General features: G+C 36.2%; 1 protein-coding gene across 1 annotated transcript; it reads left to right on the top strand.

Annotated features, from left to right (window-relative positions):
- The first annotated feature begins 5,763 nt into the window (after positions 1 to 5,763).
- On the top strand, positions 5,764 to 25,420 carry LOC128221173 (uncharacterized). The gene is made up of 3 exons (XM_052929648.1): positions 5,764 to 5,871; positions 22,996 to 23,126; positions 23,459 to 25,420. The coding sequence occupies exons 2-3, from the start codon at positions 23,010 to 23,012 to the stop codon at positions 24,590 to 24,592; spliced, it is 1,251 nt and encodes a 416-aa protein (XP_052785608.1). The 5' UTR covers positions 5,764 to 5,871; positions 22,996 to 23,009; the 3' UTR covers positions 24,593 to 25,420.
- Positions 25,421 to 26,027: the final 607 nt, after the last annotated feature.

The following is a 26,027-nucleotide window of genomic DNA, read 5'->3' as shown; positions in this document are numbered from 1 at the left end:
TAGCACCGCCTTGAGTGATATTCTATCCAACGGACAATCACTCCTAGCACGGGCTTGAGGGATATTCTATCTAACGGACAATCACCCCTAGCACCGCATTGAGTGATATTCTATCTAACGGACAATCAACCCTAGCAACGGCTGGAGTGATATTCTATCTAACGCGACCATCACCCCAAACACCGGTTTAAGTAAAATTCTATCTAACGGAATATCACCCCTAGCACCGGTTTAAGTGATATTCTATCCAACGGACAATCACCCCAGGCACCGGCTTGAGCGATATTATATCTAACACGACCATCACCCACTAGCACCGGCTTGAGCGATATTCTATCTAACACAGCCATCACCCCTAGCACCGGCTTGAGCGATATTATATCTAACACGACCATCATCACCTACGACCGGCTTGAGTGATAATCCATCTAAAACAGCCATCACCCCTTGCATCGGATTGAGTGATTTTCTATCTAACGCGACAATCATTTCTAGCACCGGCTTGAATAATATTCTATCCAACGCGACAATCACCCCTAGCACCGGCTTGAGTGATATTCTATCTAACACGACAATCACCACCTAGCACCGGCTTATGTGATATTCTATCTAACACGACCATCTTCCATAGCACCGGCTTCAGTAATATTCTATCTAACGCGACCACCACCACCTAGCACCGGCTTAAGTGATATTCTATCTAACACGACAATCACTCCTAGCACCGGCTTCAGTAATATTCTATCTAACACGACACTCACCACCTAGCACCGGCTTGATTGATATTCTATCTAACACGACCATCACCCCTAGCACCGGCTTGAGTGATATTCTATCTAACGCGACAATCACCCCTAGCACCGGCTTGAGTGATATTCTATCCAACGCGACAATCACCCCTAGCACCTGCATGATTGATATTCTATCTTACACGACAATCACCACCTAGCACCGGCTTATGTGATATTCTATCGAACACGACCATCATACCTAGCACCGGTTTCAGTAATATTCTATCTAACGCGACCATCACCACCTAGCACCGGCTTGATTGATATTCTATTCTAACACGACCATCACCCCTAGCACCGGCTTCAGTAATATTCTATCTAACGCGACCATCACCACCTAGCACAGGCTTGAGTGATATTCTATCTAACGGACAATCACCCCTAGCACCGGCTTGAGTGATATTCTATCTAACGGACAATCACCCCTAGCACCGGCTTGAGTGATATTCTATCTAACGCGACCATCACCCCAAACACCGGTTTAAGTAAAATTCTATCTAACGGAATATCACCCCTAGCACCGGTTTAAGTGATATTCTATCCAACGGACAATCACCCCTGGCACCGGCTTGAGCGATATTATATCTAACACGACCATCACCCACTAGCACCGGCTTGAGCGATATTCTATCTAACACAGCCATCACCCCTAGCACCGGCTTGAGCGATATTATATCTAACACGACCATCATCACCTACGACCGGCTTGAGTGATAATCCATCTAAAACAGCCATCACCCCTTGCATCGGATTGAGTGATTTTCTATCTAACGCGACAATCATTTCTAGCACCGGCTTAAATAATATTCTATCCAACGCGACAATCACCCCTAGCACCGGCTTGAGTGATATTCTATCTAACACGACAATCACCACCTAGCACCGGCTTATGTGATATTCTATCTAACACGACCATCACCACCTAGCACCGGCTTCAGTAATATTCTATCTAACGCGACCATCACCACCTTGCACCGGCTTTAGTGATATTCTATCTAACACGACCATCACCCCTAGCACCGGCTTCAGTAATATTCTATCTAACGCGACCATCACCACCTAGCACCGGCTTGAGTGATATTCTATCTAACGCGACCATCACCCCTAGCACCGGCTTCAGTAATATTCTATCTAACGCGACAATCACCCCTAGCACCGGCTTGAGTGATATTCTATTCAACGCGACAATCACCCCTAGCACCTGCATGAGTGATATTCTATCTTACACGACCATCACCACCTAGCACCGGCTTATGTGATATTCTATCGAACACGACCATCATACCTAGCACCGGCTTCAGTAATATTCTATCTAATGCGACCATCACCACTTAGCACCGGCTTGATTGATATTCTATTCTAACATGACCATCACCCCTAGCACCGGCTTCAGTAATGTTCTATCAAACACGACCATCACCAACTAGCACCGCCTTGAGTGATATTCTCTCTAACGGAAAATCACCCCTAGCACCGGCTTGAGTGATATTCTATCTAACGGACAATCAACCCTAGCAACGGCTTGAGTGATATTCTATCTAACGCGACCATCACCCCAAACACCGTATTTAAGTTAAATTCTATCTAACGGAATATCACCCCTAGCACTGGCTTGAGCGATATTCTATCTAACACGACCATCACCCCTAGCACCGGCTTGAGTGATATTCTATCTAACACGACCATCACCCCTAGCACCGGCTTGAGTGATATTCTATCTAACGCGACCATCACCCCTAGCACCGGCTTGAGCGATATTATATCTAACACGACCATCACCCCTAGCACCGGCTTGAGCGATATAATATCTAACACGACCATCACCCCTAGCACCGGCTTGAGCGATATTACATCTAACACGACCATCACCAACTAGCACCGGCTTGAGCGATATTCTATCTAACACAGCCATCACCCCTAGCACCGGCTTGAGCGATATTATATCTAACACGACCATCACCACCTAGGACCGGCTTGAGTGATATTCTATCTAACACAGCCATCACCCCTAGCATCGGATTGAGTGATTTTCTATCCAACGCGACAATCATTTCTAGCACCGGCTTGAATAATATTCTATCCAACGCGACAATCACCCCTAGCACCGGCTTGAGTGATATTTTATCTAACACGACAATTACCCCTAGCATCGGCTTGAGTGATATTTTATCTAACACGGCCATCACCCCTAGCATCGGCTTGAGCGATATTCTATCTTACGCGACCATCACCACCTAGCACCGGCTTGAGCGATATTCTATCTAACGCGACCATCACCACCTAGCACAGGTTTGAGTGATATTCTATCTAACGCGACCATCACCACCTAGCACAGGTTTGAATGATATTCTATCTAACGCGACCATCACCACCTAGCACAGGTTTGAGTGATATTCTATCTAACGCGACCATCACCCCTAGCACCGGCTTCAGTAATATTCTATCTAACACGACCATCACCCCTAGCACCGGCTTGAGTGATATTCTATCTAACACGACCATCACCCCTAGCACCGGCTTCAGTAATATTCTATCTAACACGACCATCACCACCTAGCACCGCCTTGAATGATATTCTATCTAACACGACCATCACCACCTAGCACCGCCTTGAATGATATTCTATCTAACGGACAATCAACCCTAGCAACGACTTGAGTGATATTCTATCTAACGCGACCATCACCCCAAACACCGGTTTAAGTGATATTCTATCTAACGGACAATTACCCCTAGCACCTGCTTGAGTGATATTCTATCTAACGGGACCATCACCCCAAACACCGGTTTAAGTGATATTCTATGTAACGGACAATTACCCCTAGCACCGCCATAAGTGATATTCTATCTAACGGACAATCACCCCTAGCACCGGCTTGAGCGATATTCTATCTAACACGACAATCACCCCTAGCATCGGCTTGAGCGATATTATATCTAACACAGCCATCACCCCTAACATCGGCTTGAGTGATATTCTATCTAACGGACAATCACCCCTAGCACCGGCTTGAGCGATATTCTATCTAACACGACCATCATCCCCTAGCATCGGCTTGAGCGATATTATATCTAACACAGCCATCACCCCTAGCACCGGCTTGAGCGATATTATATCTTACACAGCCATCACCCGTTAGTACCGGCTTGAGCGGTATTTTATCTAACACAGCCATCACCCCTAGCACCGGCTTGAGCGATATTATATCTAATACGACCATCACCCCTAGCACCGGCTTGAGCGATATTATATCTAACACAGCCATCACCCCTAGCACCGGCTTGAGCGATATTCTACCTAACGCAGCCATCACCTCCTAGCACCGGCTTGAGTGATATTCTATCTAACATTGCAATCACCTCATAGCACGGGCTTGAGTGCTATTCTACCTAACACTGCCATCACCTTCTAACACCGGCTTGAGCGATATTCTATCTAACGCTGACATCACCTCATAGCACGGGCTTGAGTGATATTCTACCTAACATTGCCATCACCTCCTAGCACGGGCTTGAGTGATATTCTACCTAACATTGCCATCACCTCCTAGCACGGGCTTGAGTGATATTCTATCTAACGCTGCAATCACCTCCTAGCGCCGGCTTAAGTGATATTCCGCCTAACACGGCCATCACCCCCTAGCACGGCCTTGAGTGATATTTTATCTAACACGACCATCAGCCCTAGCACCGGCTTGAGCGATATTTTACCTAACGCTGCAATCACCTCCTAGCGCCGGCTTAAGTGATATTCCGCCTAACACGGCCATCACCCCCTAGCACGGCCTTGAGTGATATTTTATCTAACACGACCATCAGCCCTAGCACCGGCTTGAGCGATATTCTATCTAACGCTGCAATCACTTCCTAGCGCCGGCTTAAGTGATATTCCGCCTAACACGGCCATCACCCCCTAGCACGGCCTTGAGTGATATTTTATCTAACACGACCATCAGCCCTAGCACCGGTTTGAGCGATATTTTACCTAACGCTGCAATCACCTCCTAGCGCCGGCTTAAGTGATATTCTATCTAACACGACCATCACCCCTAACACCGGCTGCACGATATTTCATCTAACACAGCCATCACCCCCTAGCACCGGCTGCACGATATTCCATCTAACACAGCCATCAACCCTTGCACCGCCTTGAGCGATATTATATCTAACACGACCATCATCCATAGCATCGGTTGCACGATATTCCATCTAACACAGCCATCTCCCCCTAGCACCGGCTGCACGATATTCCATCTAACACAGCCATCACCCCTTGCACCGCCTTGAGTAATATTCTATCTAACGCTGCCATCAACCCCTAGCACTGGCTTAAGCGATATTCTATCTAACGCTGCCATCACCCCCTAGCACCGGTTTGAGTGATATTCTATCTAAAAAGACCATCACCACCTAACACCGGCTTGGATAATGTTCTATCTAACAAGGCCATCCTCCCTAGCAAGGAATATTTTATCGAAAACTGATGTCACTCTTAGCACCGACTTGAACGATATTCTAACTCGGCCATCACCCGCTAGCACCTGCTTGAACGTTATTCTATCTAATGCAGGCTTCACCACTTAACAACGGCTTAAACAATATTATATCGAACACTGCCGTCACTCCTTACATCGGCTTGATCAAAAATGTGTACCTACAATGTCATAAATTGTATGCATATAACAAGATTTATCGTGTGTGTTCATTTTATATTGACCGTTTGTTTCGCATACTTTAGCTGTTGTTGCTGATCAATTGCGTTTCAAATAGTATTATACATTTATCTCCAACGATCCGGACATTTAAATACATTGTGGCCCAGCATTATGGTATGACCAAGATTGTCTTAGGACGAGTTTTGTTCCGCTCTCCTTTTGCGTATTTCATGACTAACAATGGCCTTGAACAAATTCTACATATGCATGACTGTTAAGCTGGGTTATAAGAGGCCTTGACTGAGTTCTCTTGTTTACCTGGAAGCAGGTCGGTTGTTTACCAGGATGCAGGAATTTAAGTGGCAGCGTTGCTGCAGGATCGTGCACTATTGAAGAAAGTGTTTGTAAAGGATATTGCTGCTAATGTAAGATTGTTTTTCAATGCATTGAATAATCTTATATATTAAATATTTGAATCTGATTCGCTACTGTAGTTATGCGAATGCTTGAATATGTACAGCAGGCAAGAATATAGTACAAGATAAAAATGCTTGAATATGTACAGTAGGCAAGAATGCTTAAATATGAACAGTTGGCACTTATAATCACGTGTTTCTAATGTTCATTGTAATTGGCATCCAACAAGAAGACATGTTATTTACATATAAGCTATATGTAACAGGGCAAATGACGTCACCAGGGCATGCACAAGCTTTGGGCAACGTCAGGGTGAAAACAAAAAGCTGAGCAATATTCTATTAAAATCATAACAGTCTTCGTTTGTGTGTGTGTGTGTGTTTGTATTTTATACTTGTTTTGCTTTATAATTAAAAAATAATTATTTTAATTAAAATACTATTTTTAATATGGCAGGTATTAATGTACTCTGGATAGCAAGAAGCGCTTGATTCACCTGGTTACTTATTTCATATGTAATAATATATATATAAAATAGAATTGCCCTTACAAAATTTCGAGTTTCCTCACATGACCCATTACTCGAAACGGGAAGACATCATAACAAGAACAGATAGGATATGTACCTTTTGTAATATGAATGCCATCGAAAATGAATATCATTTTCTTTTAGTATGTCCAAAATATCATAATCTACGAAAACAATTATTTAAACCATACTTTTGTCATTGGCAAACAAAACAAAAATGTATTACCCTTTTGTCCTCAGACAGCTGAAAAACTATGCACAGTGTTAGTAAATATTTATATCATGCATCTTTGTGGGGATCGAGAACCTAATTATGTTGAGAATTTGATAATATGATATTTCAAGTTATTCCTTTAAGGATAACTTTCGTTATTGGTATCTTTGTAATGCATTTAATTAATGGTGCTCTATAACCATATTGCGAGCAATTGCATGACGTAACATATTATACTGATCTGATTGGCCGCAGTGCGCGCCCTCTACAAAGCACATGGTTATACAGGCCTCTTTGCTCCGACCATCGTATGAAAGGTCAGCCTTTTGCAGCTCTATTATTTTTTGTTTTATTTTTATTTGTTTTGAATTTCATCTTTAACAATCTGGCAAAAACATAATTTAGTTTTATAGTGGCACTTTTATCTTATAGTCAGCGATAATAAATACTTTTTTACGAGTCATCATGCAATTGAATTTTAGTACAGAAAGTGTATTTTTTTCGCGTACTGGTAGTAGCTCTTTTGCTTCAAATTTTAGACTTTAACAAAATGAACTTATTTATTCCTTCATTGTTTTAAGTGTATTAAATGTTTATCTTTGTTTCTGTTTTAATGTGCCAATTATGCTACGTAGCGTTTAATGAAAACAAAATAATGTCCGTCAATCATTAAAATATCCCCTCAAGGGTCATCGACTGACGCTTTCTTTAATTACGCGGCTATCATTTTAGTTACCCATCCAGATATAACGCAAGATATACTTGAAATGGCAGAGACATTCGGCTTGGGGCTTCTCAAAAATCGATTATGAATCAGTCATCAGCAAATTTAGCGAGAACCTTGCCCAAAAATGCAATTAGTTTAATTTTAGACAGTGCACACGATATCATTGCAACTACGTGCTTGATTTGTAACTCAGTTTAACAGCTAGTGTCGAGTGACTCTTATGTAGAAACACCAATGACTGTGTTATATTAGTCCAGCATATTCACTCGTTAATACAAGAATAAAATATGTAATTATGATACGATGAAACCATATTGTTATGTCAGTGATCTGCGTACTAAAGCATATAGTGTTAACTCGTATTTTACAATAATAATGAAAAATTACCTTTTAATATATAGTTCAGTTTGTTAATATATATCCGTCATTTAATGTTATCCAAGAAAGAGTTTATTTGCAATATAGCACAACACTTTAAACTCTTCTTTGGTTAAGTAATAACATACCACACTATAAATAATATTGAATATCTAGTATCATTCTTGTTGTAAACAATTATGTAAACAACCCGGCACCGTTTCAATATCAACGTACATACGCAAAGTACAGTTATTTATTATTATTCATGTATATATATGTCTGTATTGAACTTAAAGTTATAATCGATATGCACATTCCAGTTTAATCCAGCTTGACATCTGATACGCTTTCTCATTGTTTTTGTCAAAACACGAACTACCTAATAAAACTTGTAAAAAGCGATTTGCACGATCTTTTTAAATTTCAAAATCAGAACAGTTGGGGTAAACTGAGGGTGTTAACAGGTGGTTCATTAAAAAAGGATTCAACATTTTTCAAAGGTTTAGACAAACCCACACATGTTAATGTTCCTAAAACTTTAAAAGTTGGTATTGACATGATTTTTCTTTTTTTTTAGAGAATAGCACTGTTGTACTTTTCATATTAATCACAAATGTAAGCTGTTTGAAAATTGTCGATATGATAAATGTTCTGCTCCTAAAATACTTGTCATGGTATCTAAATAATTATGTAGATGGACTAATAATGTCTTCATCAAATTACGAGTGTCTTTAAATCGTTATTCATCTATGATAATGCAACACTACATATCTGATACTTAGTTTATTTATGACTAGTTTATTACTTGTTTTCTACCTATTCATTCCTTTATTAATTTATCTATCTTAAATCGTTGTCAAAAAGCTGTGCGTATTGTTGACCAAATTGTCTTGTTTCAACAGTTTTTTCTAATTATTTCTTTTATACAAATCTCGAGTGACTTCAAAGAAACGTATTTTAGTAGAAGAACTTATTGGGTAGACAGTACTTTGTCGATATTATGTATCCATAAGTATATGTTCGTTACTATATTATTTATCGTTTTAACGAGTTGTACAGGATCCTTGGCCGATATCTGAAGAAGGAAGTGGTTCAAAATATTCGCAGTATACGAAATAAACTAAAATACATTAATGCATTAATGAACAAAAAGGAGATTAATATACATGTATCATGTTTTACTGAAACCCAGCTTTCAAATGAAGTTTTAGACTAAACTGAAAAACACCTTCTCTGGTGGGATAACATTTCGGGACATATTTGAAACTAGCCTATAAAGAGCCCTTGAAATTTCCTCACGATTAGTAATAGTCGGTACTTTGAATGAAATGTCTTAACTAGATATAATAAAATCACTTTGACAATTACGACAAAATATCTCAAATTATTTATTATTTACCGATAAAGATAAGCCCCTAATGAATATTTGGCATAATTTAACAATTGACAAAATTAAATGAAGTGGGGTTACCTCCGTTCGAATTATGGTCTGCTGAAACTGTTAGCAATTCCAAAATAACAGAACCAGATATAACCGATAAACTCAGTAATCTAGATGTAAAAAAGCAGCTGAACGAGATTGAAATAAGCCACTTTATACTAAGAAATACTCCGAATTCAAGACAAATCAACGGCATCCAACTACAGATCAAGATCATTAATATGCTGTTTTAGAACGGACAGTACTCAAGTATATTTGTAACCATTTAGTAAGAAACAAACCTATTTTTAAAATCAATCGGAATTTCTTCCTGGGCATTTTACCATGTACCAACTTATAGACATATATCATCAACTACGTAGAACATTATATTGCGTGTTGCAAATTACTTACTGTGACGCCAGCTTCATATATTTATACTATAGCCATGATTGAATTATTTTACTTTAAAGTGCCTTGTATTGAAACACTTTTGTGCAAGAAACAAACACAATAATAATCATGCAAAAAAACAGATTTGAAATCAATAAAATACTAGTTGTTTTAACTACATATATACAATGGTAATTATTAAGGCCGAAACGCTTCAAGACTTGTATTGTCACTATATACGCTATGCAAGGTTTGTCATGCTATGCTATGTCAACAACCAATGTACGCTATATTTGTATAAGTAATAAATCATATTGCTGCAAATCTATCGCGTCGCCATGAAAACGCCAACCAAATTAAAACTTATAACTTTTCTGACGCTACATTAGCAGTGCCTTAGCTCTTTGCAATATATGATGAAGTTGGGTATAAAGCAGAAATGCTAAATTCAGTATGCAATGCTATGTTTGCATGCCGGAAAGCTTCAAGACTTGAATTGTCATTATATACGCTATGCTAGGTTTGTCATGCTATGCTATGCAACAACAACCACTATTCGCTATATTTGTATATGTAATAAATCATATTGCTGCAAATCTATCGCGTCGCCATGAAAACGCCAACCAAATTATTGGCAGGTGACACATTTACTAAATAAATTCTAAAGCTACTTTGGCCCGGCTTTAGCTCTTTGCAATATATGATGAAGATGGGTGTAAAACAGAAATGCGAAATTCAGTACGCTATGCTATGTTTGCTGTGCTATGCTATGCAACAACAACCACTATTCGCTATATTTGTATATGTAATAAATCATATTGCTGCAAATCTATCGCGTCGCCATGAAAACGCCAACCAAATTATTGGCAGGTGACACATTTACTAAATAAATTCTAAAGCTACTTTGGCCCGGCTTTAGCTCTTTGCAATATATGATGAAGATGGGTGTAAAACAGAAATGCGAAATTCAGTACGCTATGCTATGTTTGCTATGCTATGCTATGCAACAACAACCACTATTCGCTATATTTGTATATGTAATAAATCATATTGCTGCAAATCTATCGCGTCGCCATGAAAACGCCAACCAAATTATTGGCAGGTGACACATTTACTAAATAAATTCTAAAGCTACTTTGGCCCGGCTTTAGCTCTTTGCAATATATGATGAAGATGGGTGTAAAACAGAAATGCGATATTCAGTACGCTATGCTATGTTTGCTATGCTATGCTATGCAACAACAACCACTATTCGCTATATTTGTATATGTAATAAATCATATTGCTGCAAATCTATCGCGTCGCCATGAAAACGCCAACCAAATTATTGGCAGGTGACACATTTACTAAAAAATTCTAAGGCTACTTTGGCCCGGCATTAGCTCTTTGCAATATGTGATGAAGATGGGTGTAAAACAGAAATGCGAAATTCAGTACGCTATGCTATGTTTGCCATGCTATGTATTGCAACAACACCCATTGAACGCTATATTTGTATATGTTATAAAATAATATTACTGCGTATATATCGCTTTACCATGAAAACACCAACCACATTATTGGCAGGTGAAACATTTAGTAAAACTTTCCTGAGGCTACATTGGTCCGGCCCTTGCTCACGAATTGCAATGTATGATAACGATTGGCACATAATAGAAATGCGAAATTCAGCCTTAAATCTTACAAAATGCTTCATAACGTAAATTAGATTCATATATGCTATCATATATTCATATATGTTTGCCAATTGCTATGCTCGTCTTGGAAAAGCCGTCATATAGTCATTTTATTATGTGCATAACACATTGATTGGCGCATTTGATAACAAAAGTTCTTTTTTTGTAACATTTCGTGTTGCCAAGCCAAAAAAAAAAAAAATAAAAAAAAAAAAATAAAAAAATAAAAAAAAAAAAATCCAAAATATTTGACCATCTCATTTAGGTTTATTATTTTCTGCGTGTTTTTTTGGGGGGGCAGATCGGCTTCCGCTACCTAAGCCTCTCATTGGCGATTGGCATTTCTCAAATGACATTTAATGGACAATTTGTGGTATTTATATAGATTGGTCGGATCTGATCATAGATATACCGTGACAGAACCGTTGATATGTTACCGACATTTCGTCCGAGCCTTGCCCATTATTTCCCAAACATAAGATAAAGATAATAAAAATGAAATAAATATTGAAAGGGCTATGCTTTTCTTGAATGTAATGATGGGTAATAGAATATCCACTACGTGCTCCCCCTTGTTGCTGCCTGCCTCTGATCTTAAGTATACCAATAAATATAGTATACTTCTCTATTGACTAAGTCTTTGCTCTTCACGATGATTTGTTTCATATGATTTATTTCATATGTTTTGCATTTTGGCTATAGATGAAATGTCATTTAATGCTGAATAAATGTTATGTTATGTATTTGAAGTTATTTCAAACGAAATAGAAAAAAAAAATATATTTTGTACCTAGATATGTGCGAGATAACGAAGGTTGTTCATGGTAATTGTTCATGAAATCGGTAATGAATTAGAAATAAGTTATAGAAAAATACCTTAAAGGAATTCTACCAGTATTTCCTATATAACATAACACAAAGCAGCTTAACATGAGAAATGTAGGTTCAAATAGACGACTTCTTTGTATGTATAATCGGTTTAATTTGTAAAATATCTTTCTACAATTTATTGTAAGAACGTATTTTATGATCATTTTTACTCAAACGGTTTTCACTGATTTTACGATAGTCTTTTTAGTATATAAATACATTGTTGTATCTTTTTGAAATTGATTCATTGACATACACCGTCGTGAATAGTTCAAGAACTTTTCACCAAAAGAACAGAACAGAACAGACAGTTTATCGAGCTATACAAGTGTACATCGTCGTAATACATAAACATGTTAGTAATATATAAGATAATATTATATGATAGAATTCAATGAAGGATTAAACATTAGTAATGTAAATTGAATACAATATGATTGTTATGTTGGCATTGAGGGAAATTATCATTACTACTTTTCTTAGTTGTATTAGTATTAAATGAGTTGCGTTTAACAAATGCTTCTTAAGTATATTTACAAAACATTCATGACCTCCTTTTTATCACATGATGTCAATAATTCATAGAATTTGAATACAGATTGATTAACATCGTAAAATCGTGTTTTTTAAGTTATCATAACTGACGATATCATCGACAAAAACATATGAGGTGATATTCATCCTCTATGTCCCTACTATAATAACATAAACAATAACGTTCGTTACCAGGTACAACAGTACGTGCATATCGTCCTGTTTGTATTCTTAATGGGTGTGCAGAAACTCTCAATTTAACAAAGTATGAACGTAAATTCTTAGGAACTAAATCCTAGATATGTTTCCAAATCAAAGGAAGTTTTAAAAATTATACATATCAAAAACAGAAGTATAACTAATATTTCCATGCCATTCTTGTTTAAAAGTATCTATAATTGTTCTACATTTGAATTCGTTAATAAATTCATTACCATATTAAAACAATATTTGGGTTATTAAATATATATGCAAAACCATAATCATTCAACAGTTTTTTAACCATAGAAACACAGTTAATACATTTATTACAGTAATCAATGGATTGTTTATTCACAGTCTTCATTATACTGTTTTTACTCTTGTAAATTTGAATCCAATATTTTATAATTTTAACGAATCTATTAATATATAAAGGATATCTACCTAGTTCTCCATATACTGTAGCATTATATTTGTTTATTTCAACCTGAAACAATCGCTTACAAACATTTTAATGCATACCTTCTATTTTTTTTACTTAATTAACCCCCAAATTTCACAGGCATAATTCACTATTGAGTCAACAAAACAATCAAATAATTGACTTTTTTATGTTTAAGGTCATATTTCTTGCATTTAATAATACAGTATTCAAAGCCTTAAGGGTTTTTCCAAATGCTCTTGATTGCATGTAAAACATGCAGTGTTATTTATCACAGTACCTAAGGTAAAGTTAAAATTATCTACAACATCGATATTATGGAAATTGTATGTCCAATGCTCGCTATGACGATCTACTCCGAAAACGAAAAACCATTATTTTTGTCTCTGATGTATTAACTTTTAACCCCATGCATTGTAATATAAGTCAAAATTGTTTAAATGGTTTTGGTATTCTTCAGATTATTTCCCTAAAATGGCCATATCATACAAACAGCAACATAATCAATACCATACCATTAATACTTTAATCGGAATTGATGTTCTCTAGAATATATAGTTCTAAGTCCTCTACAAACAAGGGAAAAGGAATCGGGTACATAACCTCTCCTTGGCGCAACGGCATAACAAAAGTATTCAGAGTAAGATGTACATGTACGATTTAACACAATATTTAACATTTTCATACATATCCCTCACTTTTCAAAGTAATTTACCTTATATACTAGATTTATACAGTTTAAGCCACAATGCCATGATAAATATTACCAAAGAACTTAAGAATGTCGGCATAAATAACATATAATATTTTATTTTCGTTTATATAGTTTACACAATAGACATTAAACTATTAATTGCGCCATTTTTGAGCAACGTTTATAGCTATTCGAAATCCGAATTGTTCATCCGATGTAGTAGCATTAGATTCACAAAATGACTCGATGCGCTTATTTAAAATTGTTGTTTTTGTTTCACTTTTTGTTCCACTTTTACTTTTGTATGTGTCCATGTACTCAACATTACGTCGGCGAGAATAACTCTAGTTCTAGTTTTGTATTTGTTTCACTTCTAGTTCTAGTTTTGTAATTGTCCATTTACTCAACATGACGTCGGCGAGAATAACTTTACCTTTCTAGTTCTTGTTTTGTAATTGTCCATGTACTCAACATGACGTCGGCGAGAATAACTTTACCTTTCTAGTTCTTGTTTTGTAATTGTCCATGTACTCAACATGACGTCGGCGAGAATAACTTTTTATCACATGCTTACCCTTGTTTTCCGTGTAATATACCTATTACGAATATTTTTATCTTACACATGTGTAAGATAACCTATCAGACATTTCTATTGGCTAGACTAATCACACGCAACCTAGATATCCCTCCGCATTGTTTGTAAACAAAATGGTTTAAATGCCAACAAATACTTACCGTAATATAATGAAGCTGTAAGACTTTCGGGAGAGAAATGGCTAACGAATCATAGTGCCAGAAAGCATCTTGTACACAAACTTTCTGATAACAATGTTCCGCCAACCAGATAATGCAGATTACTAGTCACAGAAATATCCAGTCAGTCAACAAATACAGCCACAATAGTGACAAACACCACAAGAACATTTCAAACATCTCCATCTTGACCAACACAAGCAATATGCAATCAATGCCATTTGCTTGCCAATTTAATCAGCTGTCGGTTACCGAAAACACAAATACGAATTCCGCAGCACAGACATCTCCTTACACATCCCATGGCGGCTAGAACATCATGTTCTTTGGAAACATTCCTGGTGGAAATTAACTTTTTCAACAGCAACATCCTTGCAGTACAGAGTAAGGCTTCGCCGTTATCATCTGCATGTTGTGAAACACCATGTACACCAAGAAAACGCTGCAAAATCATCGTAGAAAGCGACAGCGAATAACTTTTAAATTCGTGCACACAGAAAACTTGACATACCGATGTAGGTCACATAAACCGCGTAAATGCATGTACTCTGAGTGTGACGTCATCAAATTGTGTACTTATTGGGTTTTTTGATTAAATTCGTTCGTTATTCATGTTGTTGGATATTTTACTACACACTTTTGTATGTGTGACTTGTTAAGCGCTTTATCAGCTTTTAAAACTTGATAACTGCTAGTTACTTTTGTCATTTTAATTTGGAACTATTTATATGGCGCATCGTTGACATTCTACTCTGAGTACTTTGGCTGTCAAACAATCGCTTCAGAAAGTGGAACTAAATTGGTAATAAAAACACCGTTTTAAGCATGTGATAAAAAAGATCTGACACTCGTTGTCATTTAATTCAAGAATTTTATTAAACTCGTCCATGAAAGTTGTTAGTAAGCTCGCCAGAGGCTCGCTTACTAACAAATTTCATGAACTCGTTTAATAAAATCTTGTATTAAATGACAACTCGTGTCAGATCCTATATACCTTTCTAGTTCTTGTTTTGTAATTGTCCATGTACTCAACATGACGTCGGCGAGAATAACTTTACCTTTCTAGTTCTAGTTTTGTAATTGTCCATTTACTCAACATGACGTCGGCGAGAATAACTTTACCTTTCTAGTTCTTGTTTTGTAATTGTCTATGTATTCAACTTCACGCCGGCGACAGTAGCTCAAGAACTATTGACTCTCAGTTCAGAGTCCATTAATTGTCCACATATTAAACATTTGCCTGCGTGAGGGATTTTCTCAAAAATTATTAACTTCTAGTTCTAGTTTTGTACTTCTGAAATTATCCATTCATTTAACATTACGCCGGCGTGAATAACTCAAGACCTATTTACTTCGATTTCTAGTTTGTTCTGTCATTGCAACGTAATGTTTAATACATGGGCCATGGAAAAAAAAGATTCAGTAAGTATTTCTTCCAAATGAATAAAAAAAAAGTTTACGTAAAGAACTGACAACAATTTTGCAATACGTGCCACATATTTAACTGCCTACAACGTTGCAATACGTGTCATGTATAGAACTAAATACAACGTTACAATACGTGTCATGTATAGAACTAATAACAACGTTACAATACGTGTCATGTATAGAACTAACAACAGCGTTACAATACGTGTCATGTATAGAACTTACAACTACGTTACAATACGTGTCATGTACAGAACTAACAACAGCGTTACAATACTTGTCATGTATAGAACTAAATACAACGTTACAATACGTGTCATGTATAGAACTAACAACAACGATACAATATATGTCATGTACAGAACTAACAACAGCGTTACAATACGTGTCATGTATAGAACTTACAACTACGTTACAATACGTGTCATGTACAGAACTAACAACAGCGTTACAATACTTGTCATGTATAGAACTTACAACTACGTTACAATACTTGTCATGTATAGAACTTACAACTACGTTACAATACGTGTCATGTACAGAACTAACAACAACGTTACAATACTTGTCATGTATAGAACTTACAACTACGTTACAGTACGTGTCATGTACAGAACTAACAACAACGTTACAATACATGTCATGTACAGAACTAACAACAGCGTTACAATACTTGTCATGTATAGAACTAACAACAACGATACAATATATGTCATGTACAGAACTAACAACAGCGTTACAATACGTGTCATGTATAGAACTTACAACTACGTTACAATACGTGTCATGTACAGAACTAACAACAGCGTTACAATACTTGTCATGTATAGAACTAAATACAACGTTACAATACGTGTCATGTATAGAACTAACAACAACGATACAATATATGTCATGTACAGAACTAACAACAGCGTTACAATACGTGTCATGTATAGAACTTACAACTACGTTACAATACGTGTCATGTACAGAACTAACAACAGCGTTACAATACGTGTCATGTATAGAACTTACAACTACGTTACAATACTTGTCATGTATAGAACTTACAACTACGTTACAATACGTGTCATGTACAGAACTAACAACAACGTTACAAGACTTGTCATGTATAGAACTTACAACTACGTTACAATACGTGTCATGTACATAACTAACAACAACGTTACAATACGTGTCATGTATAGAATTTACAACTACAATACAATACGTGTCATGTACATAACTAACAACATCGTTACAATACTTGTCATGTATAGAACTTACAACAACGTTACAATACTTGTCATGTACAGAACTAACAACAACGTTACAATACTTGTCATGTATAGAACTAGCAACAACGTTACAATACGTGTCATGTACAGAACTAACAACAGTGTTACAATACTTGTCATGTACAGAACTAACAACAGCGTTACAATACTTGTCATACATACAACTAACAACATCGTTACAATACGTGTCATGTGTAGAACTAACAACAACGTTAAAATACGTATCATGTACAGAACAAACAACAGCGTTACAATACGTGTCATGTATAGAACTAACAACAACGTTACAATACGTGTCATGTGTAGAACTTACAACTACGTTACAATACTTGTCATGTACAGAACTAACAACAGCGTTCCAATACGTGTCATGTATAGAACTTACAACTACGTTACAATACGTGTCATGTACAGAACTAGCAACAACGTTACAATACGTGTCATGTATAGAACATACAACTACGTAAGAATACGTGTCATGTACAGAACTAACAACTACGTTACAATGCGTGTCATGTATAGAAGTAACAACAACGTTACAATACGTGTCATGTTTAGAACTAACAACAATGTTACAATACTTGTCATGTATAGAACTAACAACAACGTTACAATACGTGTCATGTACAGAACTAACAACAACGTTACAATACGTGTCATGTACAGAACTAACAACAACGTTACAATACGTGTCATGTATAGAACTAACAACAACGTTACAATACGTGTCATGCATACAACTAACAACATCGTTACAATACGTGTCATGTATTGAACTAACAACAACATTACAATACGTGTCATGTACAGAACTAACAACAGCGTTACAATACGTGTCATGTATTGAACTAACAACAACGTTACAATACGTGTCATGTATTGAACAAGCAACAACGTTACAATACGTGTTATGTATTGAACTAACAACAACGTTACAATACGTGTCATGTATTGAACAAACAACAACGTTACAATACGTCTCATGTATTGAACAAACAACAACGTTACAATACGTGTTCAATACAACAACGTTACAATACGTGTCATGTATTGAACAAACAACAACGTTACAATACGTGTCATGTATTGAACTAACAACAACGTTGCAATACGTGTCATGTATAAAACTAACAACAACGTTACAATACGTGTCGTGTACAGAACTAAATACCACGCTACAATACGTGTCATGTATAAAACTAACAACAACTTTACAATACGTGTCGTGTACGGAACTAACTACAACGATACAATACGTGTCATGTATAGAACTAGCAACAACGTTACAATACGTGTCGTGTATAAAACTAACAACAACGTTACAATACGTGCCGTGTATAAAACTAACAACAACGTTACAATACGTGTCGTGTGCAGAACTAGCTACAACGATACAATATGTGTCATGTATAGAACTAACAACAACGTTACAATACTTGTCATGCATACAACTAACAACATCGTTACAATACGTGTCATGTATAGAACTAACAACAACGTTACAATACGTGTCATGTACAGAACTAGCAACAACGTTACAATACGTGTCATGTACAGAACTAGCAACAACGTTACAATACTTGTCATGTACAGAACTAGCAACAACGTTACAATACTTGTCATGTACAGAACTAGCAACAACGTTACAATACGTGTCATGTACAGAACTAACAACAACGTTACAATACTTGTCATGTACAGAACTAACAACAACGTTACAATACGTGTCATGTACAGAACTAACAACAACGTTACAATACTTGTCATGTACAGAACTAGCAACAACGTTACAATACGTGTCATGTACAGAACTAACAACAACGTTACAATATGTGTCATGTATAGAACTAACAACAACGTTACAATACGTGTCATGTATAAAACTGAATACAACGTTACAATACTTGTCATGTATAGAACTAACAACAACGTTACAATACGTGTCATGTATAGAACTAACAACAACGTTACAATACGTGTCATGTATAGAACTAACAACAACGTTACAATACGTGTCATGTATAGAACTAACAACAACAAGCAGATCACCAATACACGCTTCATAATTTTACGCTATGTTACGCTATGAAATGAAGTAAAGACACGATATGATTTTAATGAGATTGCTGGATTCTTAGACTTAAATTATAGATATTGTACCTTTCAAATAAATATAATATTATATTAAACATCTACCTGATATCAAAGATGTTTAAACAAGATCTTTATCCAGCTGATTTTACTCTAATAGGATTTTAAAATTAATGTCAGGAACTCACTGTCAATCAAAGCGCTGATAGCGCTGCATGAACAGGGTTTTATACGGGTTTTCACCATTATGATTCACGATCATGTGTGTATTAATAAGGTGCTGATATGTAGCACAGTGAATCTAAGAGTCGTGTAAAACAACCACAGGGGCCGCCCCTGGTTTATTGAAGCATGATGGTAAATGAAAAATAAATATTTTAATGACCATTAAAATTAATCTCGCTGTGTAAGAAGGCAAACAAGGATGGAAAATGTAACCAATCCAAGCAGAACTTCATCATATGGTGTTACATATGAGTTTATATATATATATACTAATCAAACTTTACTTAATTAAAATGATGAAAATTTAAATAATTGATTTCAAACAATTGTAGATGAAACACCTAAAAAAGTTATTAAATCCTCGATATTTTCTCATATTTACATCAAACCAGCAAAAATAGAAATCGATTCATTTCAATAAAATTCCGTTTTCAAAAATAAATACACAAACATCCGTCTAAAAAGTGTTAATATATATATATACGTATATAATAAAGTTAGCATAAAATTTCAAAACTTTTTTCCTCCATTGTCTATATGGTCAGCAACTCTCTTCTATTTCTATATCGTCAGGTAACTCGTCAGCACTTAAGTACGTGCCTGTCATGCGTGCGTTTGTTATTCCCACGTGGGCTATCGCGTGATGTTTATAGCAGGGAAACTGTGCGATCATTGAGATCAATGAGACCATTGTTGCTTTCTAGGTCAGTCCAGGTTTTAAGATGAGAATACACTTGAAATTCCTAAGCGAGGGTGGGTCTATATGTCCAGGTTACCATATGTAGCAGTTTGATAGTTCAAACAACAAACACAGTGTTCTTCAATATCTCTATAGTCAACATTATCGAATGAAGATATAATATCGGAGCGTCCTGAAAATATAAATATAAACAATCATAAGATAATAAATTATAACATGTTTATAAGTTAACATCGTAAACAGTCTAATATCTTTTATGATTTAATCGTGTGCAGTGGCAGATTAAATTAAATGGCTCAAACATATAAAATACACATATAATACAAGCCATAACAACAAGAACAACACAGTACATCATAAAACAAAACATTGACATGGAACTTACTGATTTATGGAATCAAACACTCCTACTCCCTCATACTCCCATCCCATGTTGACTTCTGTTATCCATGCATTTTATCATCTGTAACCAAACCCACATATATTAGTATATGGAAAGAGACTAAAAGAATATCACGGACCTGCCATTCTCGTTTTAAATACAAAATCTGCTGAAGTCGTGAAAATACATGACAAAACTAAATAAATGGAGCTGGATGAAATAATGATCATTCCAATCCCCAAGACAAACACAAAAGAATACAAATGCAAATCAATACTAACCATCAGAACATCAGATTCCAAGTAAAACAATCAAGGTTTCTAAAACGAAGTAAAACAAACATCTCTGTAGACTTCAACTGTGCACGACAATCAATCAAGCTTGAGATTTTCCGCTTCTTCTTTACTAAGGCAAGGGAGAAAAATCTGATTAACTTACTGCATTATCTTATTACAGGATTATCTCTCTTCGACTGTAAATTCACTTGGCTTCATCATTGTGTCACGTGATTGAATGATGCGCTTTGAGTGGATAGTAATTATTTGTTTGTTGCTCCTTCTTATTTGAGGTCTTTGTTAAACTGTGTTCAGGGAAAATACAGGCTAAGATCTTCTGATGACATTCAATTTATTGTTCCAAGAACCAGAACCAGAATTGCTGACAGATCACTTGTTGTGGTTGGGCCAAAATGGTGGAATGCTCTTCCTAGAGACATAAAACACATTAAAAGTGAACCTACTTTTAGAAAGGAACTGAAAACTTATTTGTTTGGACTTTTTTATAATTAGGAGCCGACCAGATATTATGTGTAAATGACTGTATATAGCCTTGTGTGAAATAGCGCATGAACTGTGTGAAGCGCAATCGAATATTGAACAATACTTTTTGCGCTATACAAATGTATTTGTATTTGTATTTGTTTACGTTTCGATGTTCATTCATTTTTGGGCGCAGGGATACTACTTTAATGTTATCTTTATCTAAGTTCAACAGATTAAATTATTTAAATAGATATTGCGTTATGATTGCTTCTTGCTTTGTCAAATCTACCTCGGTTATTGGAAACATAGCTTGCAATTTATAAAGTCTGCACTTTCTCAAACTATATTTTTGGTGGTAAATCGGCAGGCGACATTTGTTACTATTAATAGGAATTTTATGTTGTGAGTGTCGAGTTTGTGGCTACCCTGAACAGGGTTGAAAACAACCCTGTTCAAAAACAGGGTCATTAATAGGAGGGCGATATCTGAGGCTACATCGTTATTAATTCAAAATAAAGGCTTATATGTGTTTTATTTATACACACATCGAATGTCTGTTTTTGTTTTGAAAATGAATTAAACATGATAATGCAATTATTTGTGTTAAGTATATATATTCATCTAGATTAATATTACAGATCACGTGCTTATGGTGGGGACTCGGAACATCGATCGAAATGAAATGGCATCCTTAAAAATACATTTTGAGGTCAAAATCAGTGCTTATTTCGATACAAACCTATCAATCTAATTTCAGCTTGAGTCCTTAGTGGGTTGTTTCATTGTGTTAAGGATCTCTGTTTTAGCTTTAATAATCTTAAATCTCAATAGACATAACACAATGCAACTAGTAGATTCATTTCATTGCCTCCTTTTTGTGTTCAATATACACTGACATGTCGTAATATAACGAAATGACGACACTAAGATTGACTGAGAGCAAATGATAAACCTTATCGCCCGAGAAAGGGTGATTTAGGTTGGATACCAATTTAAAGCTGGACTCTCACAGATAAACCACTTTTACAACTTTTTTTTTGTCTTGGAAAGAGCAAATTTTTGCGTAAATATCTGAAAACCAATGATAAAAGATTGCTTACAAAAGATCAGGTCGCAATTTCATATTTCCGTTCGAAAATTAATGTTTTATTGCTTAAACCGTTACTAACGGTTTAAGAAAAATGCATGAAACATTAAAATTTGAATTTAAATATATAAATCTGCGATCTGATTTTTGTCAGCCGTCTTATTTAACTGGTTTCCATGGATTTTCGCAAAAATTGGCTCGTTCCAAGACAAAAAATAAAAAAGTTCAATCTGTGAGAGTGCAGCTTTAAATGTCTTAAACACGTGGACAATAAAACTTCTTCCTGATTAATTTTCTGCATAAAGATTACATTTTCGACACATTTGCCATAAGCTGAAAAGTATGTCTTCCAATAAATATTCCAGTTCAGTCCAACGCGATGAGGCCCTATCTGCTCAGCCTCCTAGTGGTTATGGTCGCCATGAGGCCCGTCCAAGGTTCCCGACTGAAAAAGCTGGAGGAGGAAATGAAATTCGTAAAAGGCATCCTCTTCAAGGTATCACAGCCGTGAAAATGTTATGGACCATTGTATCTTCTTGGACCAAGTAGTGACATTTAAATTGCAGTAAGCTGACTATCAGATCATGCAAAATTTGTCGCATTTATGATTTTCTATATATTCATATAATATGAATTGAAAAAAGTCATATTTTCGACAATTTTTGTTTTGTTTCTATAGCGCTTACGTGAATTTCAAAGCTTATTCATTTCAGGATTTCAATTTATGGTTTATGCATTTTTGTTTGTGCTGTAATGTGTTGTATAGAACGTTACATTTCATGCGACATAAAGTCGTTGGTCGTTCAAGTACCTTTATTATTGTTACAGGAGCTGGGATCCATTCGAGATGAGGTGAAAGAACTCACCGCGAGGGTGGAACTTCTGGAAAACTCCACGACCGCACAGGGATTGGACAGCTCAAGTCAAGATATAGGGCCTTCTGTCGACACGTTTGATGGTAAAGGCAAAGCACAAACTTTAACTACCGAGAATAACGACGCACGCGTTGACGCAGAGATAAAATATATCCGCAAGGCTTACTCTCAGGACAAAGAGGCTTTACAAATCCTGAAGGTAAGTGTCCAAGGTAGCATAATGGACCTTGAACACAGAGTAAACGCTCAAATTGAACAACTGACGTCACAATCTCAGCAACATATTGAATTTATTCAAGGAAATATATCGCTGGCTAAATCCACATTGTCAGATCTCATCAACACTACAGCTGTAAGCGTCCGTACTGTGTATAATGACATGAACATGACAGTGACTGAATTCATCGCGAATGCAAGTGGACTGATTTCTTTAAAACTTAGTGATACAGTTCAAGATTTGGAACAAAATCTCACTACCATGTATCGGCATAATGACAACGTACTTCAAAGGTTCATGTTTACCGCTGATCAAAACGTGACGGAAGTTCTACTTTTAGCAGAACGCATTGGCAATATGATCGTGACTAACTATACATACATGCCGAGACATATAGGAAGTTTACAATCAGAAGTTGAGGAAATTCAGAATTATATAGCTGATCTTGAAAGGAAGCTTTCTTGTAATGATATTAAGTTGATTGATATATTTAACGGTAGCTTCTATCTATGCGAACGTGGCATCCGTCTAGCAGACGCGTCCCCATATCTCTCCAATGGCGTACAGGGGCGGCTTGAGGTCCGTCATAATGGAGAGTGGGGGACGGTTTGTAATGACGCTTTTCAAGGTTATAGATCTTCTGGTGTAGGTGAAACTTACATAACAAACAACGTTAACGTGGTGTGTAGAATGTTCGGGTTCCGGGAATGTCACTATGTGGACGATGTGGGTGGAGGCAGTGGTACTATCTGGATGGACGATGTGAAGTGTGGTGGCGGGGAGCCTAGCTTCCTGGAATGCCCTCACCGTGGGTGGGGGAGTCATAACTGTGGTCATGGCGAGGATATAGGGTTCCGTATGTGGAACTGAGGAAATAATTACGCAAGAACATTGTTCTTTAAATGTAACCTAAACAACAAACTTTGATACAAGTATTATTTCCTTTCATATTCATTCATACGTTATTTTATTGAGCTTTGAATTGTACATTACTGTTAAATGTTAAATTCTTAGGATGGACGTCGAAAATATGTTTTACATTACCTATTGTGATTCACATTTTGCTACATATATACACATATTGATACATTTCGCCGATTGTTCACAACTTTTTGGAGTTAAGAACGTGATTAACGATACTGTTAAAGGTGAAATACCTCATAATGTGCTCATATATTTAAAAATAACAAGTACAGCTGAACAACTTGTCTCAAATCTTGTTAGAAATACTGCATACCACAAGTGTATGCATTACACTTCAAGAGGAGTAAAGATTTGGAAGTTAACAATACTGACGTTAACAACGTTCTTGACTCTAACAGATTGTTCCATGGTAACATTTTCGCCCGATTGCGTTAACACGGTTTTGGTTTATGTGTACTTTTCTGCCGGATAGCCCTGATGCCGTCATAAACACCATATGTGATATTGAATGTCAAAATGCGAACGAAAGAGCTTCTTTACCGAGGTGGGTGAAACTATATAAAAATAACGAGGAGTAAGGAGTGAAATAAAGGAGAATGAAAACTATATTGAAAGGCAATGTAACAGTTTACCGTTATTTCATAGTTGCTTAGATAACAGTATATAAAACTATTTCGAAATTCCAATGACGTCATGTTGTAAAACAGCATAAAATTACATATTTTATTTTATAAAAGAATCAGAAAATAAAAAAAATATATTAACGACTATATGTGACCTTTTCGATTTTGTTTTTGTTTTTTGTTGTTGTTGTTTTTTCGAGTGTCAGATCTCACATTTTTTATAGTTCTTACTGTTTTTAAATACACTCGGCAAAGCTGAAAGGCGACAACGCGTTTAAATATCGATATTTCAAAACAAATATGTATCAATCACATGTTCAACATTTTAGAAAAGTAACTCTTACCTACGCTAGCAAATGTAGGTGAAATACTTTTTTAAATCATATACAGCGTCAAAAACAAGTTTGATATGGTTAGAGGTCTGGGCCTTAAATGCACACACTATACGTTATTTCAATTCAAAAACAGCAAGCCGAATTTGAAGATTTAACCATGGTTAGGTTGTTATTTGGGGATGACATTTTATTTAACATAAATCTTATCATGTATATATTTAACCAAACAGCCAAACCTGAAATATGACGTCAGTCATTGCGTGACGTTCGTTTGATGAGTGCAATTCATGTTCAGTGGTAGTACTTCAACAGTAACATAATAAAACTGCTGATTCGGGCCCTATTGGTAGTTAAATTAAATGAAACTTCGTTAGGAATGGGCTATTGTGTGGTTCAAGAACTTGAATAATGCAGCTCCCTATT

Source organism: Mya arenaria, chromosome 16 (genome assembly GCF_026914265.1).
Source record: "Mya arenaria isolate MELC-2E11 chromosome 16, ASM2691426v1".
In the NCBI taxonomy this organism is placed as follows: Eukaryota; Metazoa; Mollusca; class Bivalvia; order Myida; family Myidae; genus Mya; species Mya arenaria.
Note: the sequence above shows the minus strand (reverse complement) of the source record. Positions and strands in the feature narration are given on the sequence as shown.